The sequence below is a fragment of the Asparagus officinalis genome, chromosome 5 (assembly GCF_001876935.1).
Source record: "Asparagus officinalis chromosome 5, Aspof.V1, whole genome shotgun sequence".
Taxonomy (NCBI): domain Eukaryota; kingdom Viridiplantae; phylum Streptophyta; class Magnoliopsida; order Asparagales; family Asparagaceae; genus Asparagus; species Asparagus officinalis.
In genome coordinates, this window is record NC_033798.1 from 92,598,008 (window position 1) to 92,613,527 (window position 15,520).

A 15,520-nucleotide genomic window follows, 5' to 3' on the forward strand; every position below is an offset into this window, starting at 1 on the left:
GCAAATGGACCGAATCCTTATGTTAGGACCCGTTTGGATGGGCGTAATTATTAGAACTAAGAAGTGGATCAAAGATTAACTTCTTCAATTATGAAGTAGAAAGTAGCGGAAGTAGTAGTTATTTTGTTTGTTTCATATATTTTTGAAAGTAGCGGAAATAGTACTTCATCATATTCTTTTATTTATTTGTTTGTTTGGATAGAAATTGGATATATTATTTAAGATCACCTGCCCTTGGTAAATCTCTAATTTAATTGGACCCTACTTTTTATCCACTTCCCCTCTACTTCTCAGCTTTCAAGGGCAAAAAAAATCTAGAAAGTAGGAGTGCCACCTAGGCGTCACATCTGTATTTATGGAAGTAGTTGAAGTAGTCTTTTCGGAGAAACAAACATAATTTTTAGCTTGAAGTAGGACAAACTTCCTCTACTTCAGTTACTTCTTTGCTACTTTCGTGCAAATAATCAGACCCTTAATTGAATTTCGGATATCCGTATTCGGTAATCGTATCTTACACTCATGTTTGAATCCGGATTCGTATTCGAAAAAAATTCAAAACAGGATCCGTATATGAAGAGCTGCAGTGATCTCGATCAGGTTGCATAAATTCTCTAAGGAAAACAGTGTTATACGCAACTAAAGCAATATGAATTGTATGAAAAGCATGATCTCTAAGCCAAAAATCATCAGATGCCCTTATCACTGCTATCTTTTTCGCACTGTAAACAGATCAAATGAGATATAAGTCTTAATTTCAACTTTAAAAAAAAACATTATAAATAGAATAACAATTTTATAAATTAAAAAGTTTGGCACATGTACAAGCCATCAGTATTATGGCTCATGCAAGAAATAATCCCATTATCCGGAAAATTCCTAGCAATTGAAGCCTCTAAAGCTTGGTGATATTTCCTAGCTAGTTTCACCCTTCCACCATGGCCAGCTCCAAGAGTTTCTAGGATGTTCTGAACATCGACTTTCACTCCATCAATCCCAGCAGAAGCAAGATAAGAATGAAGTTCATCGTAGAAATTAAACACTTTTTCAGGATTCACTAGCCCAAGCCCATTTGTAGTTATGCTATTGAGACAATCACAGTGCTCATTTGATTGAACACCTGGCGACGAAACTGGAAAAGAGATTTTAGCTTCGTAATGTTCCATTCTGAAATGCCCGGTCTTACTCCACCCCAGTAGCCAGTTATCGCATGCCAAACATAAACATATCTGGAAATGAAAAATAAAGTGATAAATAAATAATGTGACTAATAATATTTAAAAATAGACTATGGTTTGTATAATTACTTGATATCATGTTTTTCTTTGATCTCTGTAACTATGTGGGCAATACCCTTGGATGGATCTTCTTCACGATGACCCTCCTTGCCGTTCTTTTGAAATTTGTGGTTTTCCTTGATGTTAGTTAACCTGTTAGCGAAGCTGAAGAAAATAAAACAATTTTGTTAAAAGTATATTAGAAATCCTTTTTGAATGACAAAAAACAAATATTCCCTTGCTTACTTTGCAGCATTATCAGCTTCATTGGCAATACCAGTGGAATCCATACTGACTGATTGCCAACCATCATCAATTATGACAAATTTTGGAGGACTTCCACCGTTTTCTAAGCTGAAAGAAGGGGGAAAGCCAACCATCATCAATTATGACAAATTTTGGAGGACTTCCACCGTTTTCTAAGCTGAAAGAAGGGGGAAATATATTGTCATACGGAAGTTATTTTCATCTTTTTGTTGGGACAAACCCGGAGCCCAATAGAGCAGGGTCGTAGCAATAGTAGAGTAAAAGTAGAGATAAAATGATAGACACACATATTTACCTGGTTCGGCACTTGATTGCCTATGTCCACGGGCAAGGATAGAAGAATCTACTATGAGTAGAAAACTCTGGAGTTACAATCTCTCTTAACAAGGAGATACTCTCTCTATTTTTTCTCTCTTACTCTTCTACAAAAGAAGTTGTTTCTGAGATGAGTTTTTCCTTAAGGATTTGGAGTCTATTTATAGTTTTTGAAAAAACACTATGCATAATAAAATAATAATATTTTACTATGCTGTGGGACCCGCTCTTTTTGTGTTCTTTTCATTTGTCAAAAGTTTTGACTGGGCTTGGCTTTATTAGGCATCTGCTGCTGACAATCTCCCACTTGAACATTTGATTGAGTATCAATCATATCTTCACACCATTCTTTCTATCTTCTGTCATCTTTTTGTTGCTTACGTCTTCGACAGACCACAAAAGGATCGACACCAAATAAATTTGTCAGTATTGACTGCTTTTGTCAAAAAATCTGTTAGGTTGTCTTTGGTGTGAATTTTCTGCATATCCACTATTCCTTCTTCCACTTTCTCACGAACGAAGTGATACTGAACTCGAATGTGCTTAGTCTTTGAATGAAAGGCTGGATTTCTTACTAAATGAAAAGCACTCTGATTGTCACAAAATAGAGAAATCTTCTTTTGTTCATGGCCGAGTTCCTCCAGCACCATCTTCAACCACATCGCATCTTTACTAGATTGTGTAGCTGCTACATATTCTGCTTCTGTTGTTGAAGTAGTCACAACTGACTGTAGTTTTGAAACCCGGCTTACAGCTCCGCCAGTAAGTGCAAACACATAGCATGTGGTGGATTTACTATTATCACGATCATCTGCATAATCAGAATCAACATATCCACTGATAATAAAATCAGATCCCCCATAACATAATGCAACATTTGAGGTTCCTTGAATGTATCTTAGAACCCTCTTTACAATATTCCAATACTCTTTACCAGGATTTGCTATGTATCGACTAACCACTCTCACTGCTTGTGCAATGTCTGGTCTTGTACAAATCATAGCAAACATTAAGCTTCTCACTGCTGATGCATATGATACTCGAGACATCTCCATCCTCTTTTCTTCACTGCTAGGACTCATACTGGAGGATAACTTAAAATTAACAGGAAGTGGGATAGAAATTGACTTACAATCTTGCATGTTAAAGCACTGTAAGATTTTGTTCAAATAGTTCTTCTGAGAAAGCAAAATCTTCCTATTAACTCTGTCTCGGTAAATTTTTATCCCTAGAATCTTGTTTGCACATCCTAAATCCTTTATTTTAAATTCCCTAGCCAACTGAGCCTTTAATTCTTTGATACGATCTTTGTTGGGGCCTGCAACCAACATGTCGTTAACATACAACAATAACATAATAAAGTTATTTTTACCAAACCTCTTGAAATATGCACAAGAGTCTGAATTAAGTCTGTTGTATCCAATACTCATGATGAATGAATCAAATCTCTTGAACCAATACCTCGGCGGCTGCTTTAGACCGTACAGAGATTTGTTCAATCTACAAACTAAGTTCTCTCTTTCTTTTTCTTCAAAACCTTCTGGTTGGAGCATGTAAATTTTTTCTTCAAGATCTCCATGAAGAAATATTGTTTTCACATCTAGCTGCTCTAGATTTAGGTCAATGATAATCATATTTTATTATAATTTTATACCCTTATTATCTATTTTTAATGAATAAATATACCACTAATAATTATTTTTATCTTTAATTGCAGGTTAATGAAGAAATAATAAATAAATACCCAAAAGAATCCAACTTTCTTATTTTTGTAACCTTTTATTGAAGCCCAGAATCAAGCCGAATAGCCTGTAGAAGCCGAAGAAAATAAAAAAAAATCCAATATGACGAGAAATTATATTCAATATGGTTGGCCGCAAAGAAACGACGATATCTCCCAATCCGGAAGATGGAATTTAACATATAATATATGAAAATCGTCTATCTCGATGAGATGAAGTCAATCGTGAAGTCAAAATTTTTATTGGAGCATCAATGCTAGCATCGATACGCTTATCGATACGGGCATCGATGCCCGTATCGATGCCAAGTCGTCCAGAATTCATCAACGGCCGAAATTGCTTTCTTGGGGCTCAAGTTTGATCCAAAGGCTCTCATTCACTGATGTTTACTATAAATAGGGGTAGAGAGTGAAGGGTTAGAGTGTAAAAATTTTTGTAACTCTATTTGGAGAGGATGATCACTCTTAATTGAGAAGGCCTTCCAAATTTGTAATTTTTTGTTACAATTAATAAAAGAATTTTTTTTCACCACTTTAAAATTTTCTTTTCTTCTCTTTATTGGATGATGAAGATGGAGATGGAGATCAATTTAAAGGTTTGTTTTTATTTTCTCTTTTATTTCTTTTTATTTCTTATTAGCTTAGATTTATTTTCATGCTTGTAGTTAGATTTTATTTTCTTGCTTAAATATCCAAGGGGCTAGAACCCTCTTATCTTAGATTTATTTCATGTTTATAGAGTATATTTATTTCATGCTTATAGAGTAGATTTATTTTCTCGCATTTAATTCTTATAATTTATTTTGTAGTTTAGTTTTTTATAATTTATTTTATAGTTAGATTTTATTTTCTTGCACTATTTACCTTGATGCTAGAACCCTCTTGGGATTAGTTTTTTTACTTTTGTTCATTTTTATTTTCTTTGATTCGCCTTGAGGCTAGAACCCTCTAGGGAATTATATTTTCTAAGAAGTGGATTCAATTCTAGATTTCTCATATCTTTAATTGAATCCTCCATCTTTATTTTCTTGAATTTTCTTTTTATTCTTGATTTTTCTTTTTGTTTCTTGATTTTATTCATCTTTCTTTCTCTCCTTGTGAAAATCATTCATACTTTGTCACACCCACTCCCACTTACATTTTGTGCCTATTTACACACTATCATCTTCACTATCTCTCCATAATCACATTCACTTATTCTTCACTCCTATTTGTCACGCACACAACATAAGAACCAATTTATATTTTCTCCTACAAAATACCTTCCTCGTGGGATCGATAACTTTTTATACTATAACTTGACACGGTTATGTACTTGTAACATTTTTGGTACATGTTTATGCCACATCAAGTTTTTAGCGCCGTTGTCGGGGAGGGTGCTTAAGTAGGATTTTATTTAATTTGGTTCTTTAACTTGTGTATTTTTTTGTGAAGGAACCACTTGGAGCTTGAAGATCGCGGATTGGAGATCTAGAATTTGAAGATTTGCTTTTTGGTAACTCTTCTTTCTAGAATTTTTAATTCCACCCTTTAGCTACTTCTTCACAATTAGAGACAATTAGCACTTATAAAAAAAGATTTTATTTTTATCGACCATAATAAAATCCACCCTCCACTTTGATATTTACTAACAAGATAATAAATTTAGATAAATTTTTCCTTCTCATTTGTTTGATTGTTAACCCTAATTAGAAAAAAGATTTTTATTTTTACCATCCTTTTTAGTTGCTTTTAATTCATAGGGTTGCATTGCATATAGTTTCATCCTTTTTAGTTGCTTTTAATTCATAGGGTTGCATTGCATATAGTTAGTAGGAATTCACCAAAGTGATTTGAGCATCTTGATTTGGCACACACTTAAAAATATTTTTAAGGGAAAATCCCCATAATCAAGATAAGGTGAGGGATTTCATCATCCTTTCATTAGCCCAAAAATCACTAATTTCTTACTACACCACCCAAACCTAATAAAACTCATTAGATGTTGGCCCTAAGGATTCGAGCTCAATAAGGAATAAAGAATCCTTAAGTGAACTGGTTTATGTTTTCTTAGATTAGTTGGTGTCTAAGGCAAGGTTTAGGGGTTACGTAAAGCGCTCCGTAAGGAACGAGATACTTAATTGATCTCTGATCACCCTCTAGTACTATCCTTACCTGGCCGACTACCCGGATAAAACATTAATCTTTTTATTTTAGGAGTTTTTGGCTAGGAGCTAGTCTAGTTGAGTTAGGCTAAACCCTAGAGTTAGAGTGATTAAAAAGTGATTGCTTTTGATAGTTAGGCTAAACCCTAGAGTTAGAGTGATTAAAAAGTGATTGCTTTTGATTTGTTTTAGTTAGGATTTTCCTTTTTAGTGATTGCTTTTGATTTGTTTTAGTTAGGATTTTCCTTTTTCTTCTCATAAAAAAAACTAATTTTTTTCTCCTTAAAAAAATTGTTTTGGATGTATGCAAACGTGGATTAGGGATAATACACATTGATTAATTCGTTTTGAACCAATCATAGAAATGGTATATCCTAATCCATCTGCTCTTCAAGATATGTGTTATCTCATTAGGAATGCAATCCCCTCTTGCATTAGGCTCCCCGAGGCAAATGAAACTAACTTTAAGCTTCGACCGCACTATATCAACATGCTTCCAAAATTTCTAGGAAATGAATCTGAAGATGCATATATTTTTATCTCCGAATTTGAGGAAGTATGTATGATGATTAAAATGAGAGAATTAACTGAAGATGCAGTCAAACTCAGATTTATTCCTTTTGCCCTCAAAGACAAAGCAAAAAAATAGCTATACAGCTTACCCATAAATTCTATCACAACTTGGGAGGAATTTATAACCGTTTTTCTTAAAAAAAATTCTCGATCCATAAAACGGTGAAGCTAAGAAATAGCATCATGAATTTTAAAATTATTCCGGGAGAACATTTTTAAAAGTATTTTGACCGATTTAAAGATCTTCTCATCCAAAGTCCTCATCACGGCTTAGAAAAATAGCGATTGTGCCAAATAATTTATGAAGGATTAGATTATTCTGCAAAAACTTCCTTAGAGTCAATGTGCCATGGGGATTTCATGAGGAAAATGCTGATGAAGCTTGGGAGTTTTTAGAGAGTCTTTCTGAGAAAATCATGCAATGGGAACATTGTGATGACAGGGTTTCGTCACTTTTCCAACCTAAATCTAGTAGTCTTTCCTTAGAGCTGAACATTGCCTCCGAAGCAAAGATGGCGATAATTCTACGAACGTTAGAAGCCTTAGAAATTAAGGAACGATCTCTAGCTCAAATTAATCAAGTTTCTACTGCAGGTTGTCATAACTGTCAGTCTCCTGCCCACGTTTTAGAGAAATGCCCTCTCCTAGGAAACACTCATTCATTAGAACAGATGAACACTGCATTCCAACATCCAATGAATGATCCATTTTCTCCAACCTATAATCCAGGTTGGAGAAATCATCCTAATTTCGCATGGAAATCCAATGAATGATCCATTTTCTCCAACCTATAATCCAGGTTGGAGAAATCATCCTAATTTCGCATGGAATCAAGGAAGTCTCCAAGGGAATCCCAGGTTGGAGAAATCATCCTAATTTCGCATGGAATCAAGGAAGTCTCCAAGGGAATCAAAATTTCAATCATACTTTAAACCAACACTTTCCTAGGGGAACACAGTTCCTTTCAATTCTCATCCATAATTTCAACAACCTAATCTGCCATATCAAAATCAGTCTCCTCTTCATCAAGCTGTAATTCATACTCCTCATAATCTAGATCAGGATAAACGTCTCAATGTCTTGGAAAAGGGTTTGGAAATCATAATTAAGGCCTCCACTCAAACCACGAATATGTTGACTCAAACGTACAGCACTCTGAATTCCTTTATGCAATCAACCGGACAAATGCTCAACTCCAACACTCAAGCTATAGCTAGATTAGAATCCCAACTTGGTCAACTAGCTAGTGTCGTGAGTTAGATTAGAATCCCAACTTGGTCAACTAGCTAGTGTCGTGAGTGAAAGAGAGAAAGGAAAATTTTCGAGTTAACCCGTGGTCAACCCTAAGGACACAGAATGCAGTTCATCCTATGAAGCTCAAGTGAATGCAATCTATTCATTTCGGTCAGGTAGACAGGTCGATAATCAAGTAAGAACTGCTCCAAGTCAAACTCTTGATCCGGTACAAATTCCTTCTCCTTCTCCTTCTGATGAATCTATTCGACAATCACCCCCCTCAGATGACCAAGAACCTGAACCTGAACCTGGGCCTGCTTTTGATAAGTTTAGACTAATTGCTCATTTTCCAGATAGACTTAGGCCTAGGAAACACTCCCCTCAAGAGGAGGAGATCCTAGAAACATTCAAGCAGGATAAGGTCAATATTCCTCTCTTAGATGTAATTGAACAAATTTCATCTTATGCCAAATTTTTGAAAGAATTATGCACTAAGAATAGGAGAATAAATGTTCCAAAGAAAGTCTTTTTAGCCGCTAATATCAGTGATATGCTCTCAAATCCCATACCTTTGAAACGTAAGGATCCAGGTTCTCCTATTAGTTCATGTGTCATTAGTAATACTCACATTGATAAGGCGTTTTTAGACTTAGGGGCTAGTGTCAATTTGCTTCCATATTCAGTCTACCAGCAATTGGGTCTAGGTGTACTGAACCCAACCTGCTGCACTTTGCAGTTGGCTGATAGATCTGTCAAGGTTCCTATAGGTTAGTTAGAGGATGTTCTGATTAAGGTTGGTGATTTCATTTTTTCAGTAGATTTCGTAGTCTTGGAAACACATCCCGTTTCTAATCCCAAAGGACAGACACATGTCATCTTAGGATGACCATTCTTAGCCACTTCAAATGCTCTCATCAACTGTAGAACTGGTCAAATAAAGCTGTCCTTTGGGAATTTGACTGCTGGTCTCAACATTTTTAATCCAGAGGACCAACCAAATAATCAGCCTCTAGAAATAAATTACATTCAGGAAAGATCAAAAGAAGAAGAAGAAGAAGAAGAAGAAGAGTCTGATTTGAGTTTTGAAGAAATTTTTGATGAAGGGTTGGAGTTTTTAGAAGAAGCAGATCAGGTCATTGAGAATGATGAAACTGTGTTAATTATTTGCTGCCTTGAATTAAATTTTGAAAAACTCTTTCTTGATGAACTTAGATTCTTGGAGAATAATCAACAACCAAATTTTCAGAACTTAACCATGAATCTTGAGGTTGAAGAAAATGCTACAGAAGAATTGGTTATTAGAAAACAAAAATTCACAGTACAAGAGTCTAAGTTTATTAAGAAATGCAAAATACATGACACCAATAATACATACATTACTTTGTTGCAAGAATTATTGAACACCCCGAAATGCTTGAAATTTCACATTATTGATTATATCATTCTAAATTTATTTAAAATCCGGGGAAGATTTTTTAACAATAAGGTAGGATTCAATGTAGAATACGAACTCTTCATGTTAAACCTTTCATTCTATATTGTTTGTTTTATTTTATTTTATTTTAGAATAATAAAACGAATTTATTCTTCTCTCATTCGAGAGTTTCTTATTCAGTTGTAAAAAAAGAGAGAGAGAAAAAAGAGAAAAAGAGAAAAAAAAGAAAAAGAAGAATAAATTTTGTCCATCCTTCTCAGACCAAAGCTAATTGTAGATTTTTATTAGTCAACCAAATATAAGTACTTCACTTCTTATCTGCTTTACTTTGTGCATCATAGAGTTTGTATTGAGGACAATGCAAAATTTAGGTGTGAGGGTGGGAATTAGTTATTTTTTCTCTTTATTTTACCTTTTTAGTTGCATTTTTTCCTTTTCCTTAAAAAAATTATAAAAATATTGTCACTTGTCAAATTGATAGAGTTATGTAATAATTGATTTATTTGATAAATTTTAAAATTTTCTAATCCCTAGTTTGTTATTTACTCAAGTTTACCTTTTATTATAACTCTAAATAAATTTCTTAAGAAATGATTTTCAAAGTTGTATACTTTACTTAAGCCTTAACTTAGATTTTTATTTAAAATAATGGAATTTATGCATGCTTAGCTTAGAGTTGAAAATAATTTTTCAAAGTGTCTTGATTTACATATTTTTTAGAATATATATACATATACATATTGAAAATAATAATAATAATAACATTACAAAAGAAGAGTGCGAAAAATAGGCACCAAAAGAAAGAAAAAAAGAAAAAAAAACTCTTGAATTTTAGGTGATTCTATCTTATAAAGCCTAAGCTGACCGAGTAATTAAGCCTAAGGAGTATTTCCAAACTTAATGACCTAAGCCCAATTGAGATGGGATCCATTGGCCCAAAACTCGTTAAATGGTCACTTAGAAAGCCCGTTAAAGTAGAAAAAAATCACCAAGGAAGAAAGAGTTAAAAATAAAAATAATAAATAAATAAAATAAAATAAAATAAAATAAAATAAAAAAATAAAAATAAAAAAAACTAATAAATGTTTGTATATATGGTCTTGAAAAATATTTTAGATCAAGCAACTTAAAAATTATTTAAAACAAAGAGTTAGCATGTTCTTTTCACAACTTTTAAATTAAATTTCTAACTTTGGCTTAGTTTTGTATTTCTATAATGAGAAGATTTTCTAGAAAATTTACCTTAGAGTTATTTATAAAAACATTTTCTTGAGTAATAACTAGCTTTAATTAGATTGTCTAAAATTATCAAGTAAATTGAGTTATTCACTGACTTCTTTAATTTGGCAAGTTGACCGAATTTTATGGGTATATTCACTGCAAACCCTCACGAGACTACAACTCGTCCACTAGGGTAACCTAGGGGTTTAAAGGCTTGTTGTATGCTCTAAATACAACCGCGATTCCTATGAAAGTGAATTAGGATTTTCTTTTTCTTTCTTTGCTAGAGGACTAGCAAAAGTTTAGATGTGGGAGTATTTGATAATCACATTTTATTATAATTTTATACCCTTATTATCTATTTTTAATGAATAAATATACCACTAATAATTATTTTTATCTTTAATTGCAAGTTAATAAAGAAATAATAAATAAATACCCAAAAGAATCCAACTTCCTTATTTTTGTAATATTTTATTGAAGCCTAGAATCAAGCCGAATAGCCTGTAGAAGCCGAAGAAAATAAAAAAAATCCAATATAAAGAGAAATTATATTCAAGATGGTTGTCTGTAAAGAAACGACGATATCTCCCAATCCGGAAGGCGGAATTTAACATATAATATATAAAAATCGCCTATCTCGACGAGATAAAGTCAACCCTGAAGTCAAAATTTTTATTAGAGTATCAATGCTAGCATCGATACGGGCATCGATGCCCGTATCGATGCCAAGTCGTCCAAAATTCATCAACGGCCGAAATTGTATTCTTGGGGCTTAAGTTTGATCCAAAGGCTCTCATTCACTGATGTTTACTATAAATAGGGGTAGAGAGTGAGGGGTTAGAGTGTGAAAATTTTTGTAACTCTATTTGGAGAGGAGAGCCACTCTTAATTGAGAAGGCCTTCCAAATTTGTAATTTTTTGTTACAATTAATAAAAGAATTTTTTTCATCACTTTAAAATTTTCTTTTCTTCTTTTTGTTGGATGATGAAGATGGAGATGGAGATTAATTTGAAGGTTTGTTTTTATTTTCTCTTTTATTTCTTTTTATTGCTTATTAGCTTAGATTTATTTTCATACTTGTAGTTAGATTTTATTTTCTTGCTTAAATAGCCAAGGGGCTAGAACCCTCTTGTCTTAGATTTATTTCATGCTTATGGAGTAGATTTATTTTATGCTTATAGAGTAGATTTATTTTCTCATATTTAATTTTTATAATTTATTTTGTAGTTTAGTTTTTTGTAATTTATTTTATAGTTAGATTTTTTTTCTTACACTATTTACCTTGAGACTAGAACCCTCTTGGGATTATTTTTTTTTTACTTTTGTTCATTTTTTATTTTCTTTGATTCGCCTTGAGGCTAGAACCCTCTAGGGAATTATATTTTCTAAGAAGTGGATTCAATTCTAGATTTCTCATATCTTTAATTGAATCTTCCATCTTTATTTTCTTGAATTTTCTTTTTATTCTTGATTTTTCTTTTTGTTTCTTGATTTTTTTCATCTTTCTTTCTCTCCTTGTGAAAATCATTCATACTTTATCACACACACTCTCACTTACATTTTGTGCCTATTTACACACTATCACATTCACTATCTCTCCACAATCACATTCACTTATTCTTCACTCTTATTTGTCACGCACACAACATAAGAACCGATTTATATTTTCTCCTACAAAACTTATTTGTCACGCACACAACATAAGAACCGATTTATATTTTCTCCTACAAAACACCTTCCTCGTAGGATCGATAACTTTTTATAGAACCGATTTATATTTTCTCCTACAAAACACCTTCCTCGTAGGATCGATAACTTTTTATACTATAACTTGTCATGGCTGTATACTTACAACATTTTTTATACATGTTTATGCCACATCAGTTAAATATAGCATTCGTAGCCAGGACTATTCGGACTGTTGTAAGTCGAACTATAGGAGAAAATATTTTATTAAAGTCAATACATTCTTTCTGAGCATATCCTTTTACCACTAATCTAGCACGATATTGCTCTACTTGTTCATCACCATTTCGCTTGATTTTGTAGACCCATTTATTGCCAATGGTCTTTCTTCCTTGTGGTAGTAACATAAGTACCCAAGTTATGTTTTTATGGAGAGATTTAATTTCTTCATGCATTGCTTTCATCCACAAAGATTCATCTGTGTCATTTATAGCTTCATGGAAAGTTGATGGCTCTCTATCCTCCGTTAAAAGACAATGTGCAACATTACTCTCCATAATATACTCTGAGTGCCAAGTTGGTGGTCTTCTCTCACGAGTTGACCTTCGAATTTCTGGAGTCTCGGACTCGACTGGTTCTTGTACATCATGCTCATGCTCCGGTGTTTCTTTAGAAGAATTCAGATTATCTTCTACCTGAAAAGCTATAGTCTCTGAGTCCTTCCTTGAACTGCTTTCTCTCTCTTCACTTTGTAGTTGGTTCTCTATAAAGATAACATCTCTGCTAATGATAACCTTGCGGGCAGTGGGATCCCACATGTGATACCCCTTTACTCCATCAGCATACCCCAAGAATAAGTATTTTCTGGATTTTGAATCCATCTTTGTAATTTCTTGGGCATTGTACATTACATATACTGGACTTTTAAATATATTGAGGTTAGAATAATTAGCTGGCTTGCCAGTCCACATCTCCATCGGCGTCTTCAACTGTATTGCGGTTGATGGAGATCGATTCACTATATAACATGTGGTTTTTACTGCTTCCATCCAGAAGACTTTATCCAGATTTACAGTTGCTAACATAGCTCTTGTTCTTTCCAACAGAGTTCTGTTCATTCTCTCTGCCACTCCATTTTGTTGAGGAGTATAAGCCGTACTGAATTATCTTTTGATGCCTTCATGCTTGCAGAATGCTAGGAATTTACCGTCTGTGTATTCTCCTCCATTATCTGACCTCAAGCACTTGATCTTCTTCTCAGATTCAAGCTCGATCCGCGCTTTGTAGGTTTTAAAGACTGAGTACACATCCGCCTTCTTCTTGATAGGATACACCTAACATCTCCTTAGTCATCAATAAAGGAAACAAATTACTTTCCTCCTCCCAAGGATGTAACCGGTGCTTGCCATACATCAGAATGAACCAGTTCCAGAATAGCCTTGCTTCTAGAACCTGATGTGTTAAACTTCATCCGATGCTGCTTACTTGTAACACAATGCTTGCAGAATGGAAGAGCTACCGAATTAAGTCTAGGAAGCAGCTTCTGATCCGAGAGAATCTTCAAGCCTCGTTCTGACATGTGACCTAGTTTGCGATGCCATATCATGGTTTGTTCTTCTCCACGGCTGGTTGACACCACACATAAATCAGCTTCCTGCAGGGTTTCTCCCTTGAGCATATATAGATTTGCAGGTATTTTTTCTCCTTTTATTACCACAAACGTCCCTCTAACAATCTTCATGATCCTATTTTCTATATGGGTTTTACACCCGAGCTCATCTATTTGTCCCAAAGACAATAGATTATTCTTCAAGCCATTCACATGTCATACATCTTGAATGGTGTGTATTGTACCATCAAACATTTTGATTTTAATAATGCCAATACCAGAAATCTCCAAGGCATGATCATTCCCCATGAATACGGATCCTCCTGAGATAGGTTCATATTTGTGAAACCATTCTCTCCGGGAGGTCATGTGCCAGGAGGCTGCTGAATCAAGAAACCAGACATCAACAAACCTCATTCTGCCTTCATCAACAGTAATTGCTCCACTGAATAGAATTTCACCATCATCTGATGTGCTGACAACACATCCTTGAGATGTTGATGGCTCTGAAGCCTTTGAATAGAATTTCACCATCATCTGATGTGCTGACAACACATCCTTGAGATGTTGATGGCTCTGAAGCCTTTTTATCTCCACTCTTCTTAACACATCCTTGAGATGTTGATGGCTCTGAAGCCTTTTTATCTCCACTCTTCTTATTGTGCCAACACTCTGGTTTGACGTGCCCGCTTTTGCCATAGTTGTAGCATTTGATATTATTCTTACTTCTTGATTTGGATCTACCATGGGTATGACTCCCACTGGATCCACGTACTGTTGATCTTCCTCTCGTAACCGATAAGGCCTCCACTTGTTGTGAACTTGTCTGCCTGTCTTCCTTTTTCTTGCGCTGATTTTCTTCCTCCAGAATAGCGGCTGCAACATCGTTGAAGACTAGATTGTCTGTGAGAATGTTGTTTGTCAGGTTGATGATGAGTTGATCATACGAGTCAGGTAGACTCTGAAGAAGAAGTTCTGCACGTTCATTCGTACCAACTGTATACCCTAACGTTGTGAGTTGGGAGAATAATGTGTTTAGGGTGTTGATATGGTCGTTCATCGATGTAGATTCCGCCATCCTAAGAGTGTAAAGTCTCCTTTTAAGAAGATTTTATTGTGCATAGATTTCGCCTCATATAGATTTGTTAGAGTATCCTAGATCTCCCTTGCTATCTTCTTCTCCTCTATACTTGATAGTACCCCGTCTGCTAATGCTAGATGAAGATTTGCAATAGCATTTTCGTCCATCTCGTTCCATTTTTTATCATCTGTGATGTCATCCGGCCTTGCACCGATGGTCACCAGACAATTATATTTTCTCAAGATAGCCTTTATCTTCAACTTCCACAGTGAGAAATTACTCTCGTCGAATTTCTCGATCTTGAACTTTGCCGTCATTGCTTCTACCACAAACAGTAACTTCTTACTATCTTAGGTAAACAGTAACTGTATTTATGAACAGTAACCTTATTTGTGAATAGTACCGTACTTGTGAATAGTACCATACTTATGAACAGTACCGTACTCGTGAATAGTTCCCGTCACCTTCGAAGGGTAAATAATAATCTAACTTATTTTCTGATGTGGAGAATCCACATTTGGTGGCAGCTACAGAGCATACGATAAGTAGATATATACAAGCACCCTAAGTTAGCTCTGATACCACTTGTTGGGACAAACCCGGGGCCCAATAGAGCATGGTCATTGCAATAGTAGAGCAAAAATAGAGATAAAATAATAGACATACAGATTTACGTGGTTTGGTACTTGATTACCTACGTTCACGGGCAACGATAGAAGAATCTACTATGAGGAGAAAACTCTGGAGTTACAATCTCTCTTAACAAGCAGATACTCTCTTTATTTTTTCTCTCTTACTCTTCTACAAGAGAAGTTGTTTCTGGGATGAGTTTTCCCTTAAGGATTTGGAGCATATTTATAGTTTTTAAAAAATACTATGTATAATAAAATAATAATATTTTACTATGCTATGGGGCCGTCCTTTTTGTTTTCTT

General features: G+C 34.5%; 1 protein-coding gene across 1 annotated transcript; it reads right to left on the reverse strand.

Annotated features, from left to right (window-relative positions):
• On the reverse strand, positions 13,266-13,814 carry LOC109842176 (uncharacterized mitochondrial protein AtMg00300-like). Its single transcript, XM_020411080.1, has 2 exons — positions 13,784-13,814; positions 13,266-13,675 (listed from the first exon to the last, which is right to left on the reverse strand). The coding sequence occupies exons 1-2, from the start codon at positions 13,812-13,814 to the stop codon at positions 13,266-13,268; spliced, it is 441 nt and encodes a 146-aa protein (XP_020266669.1).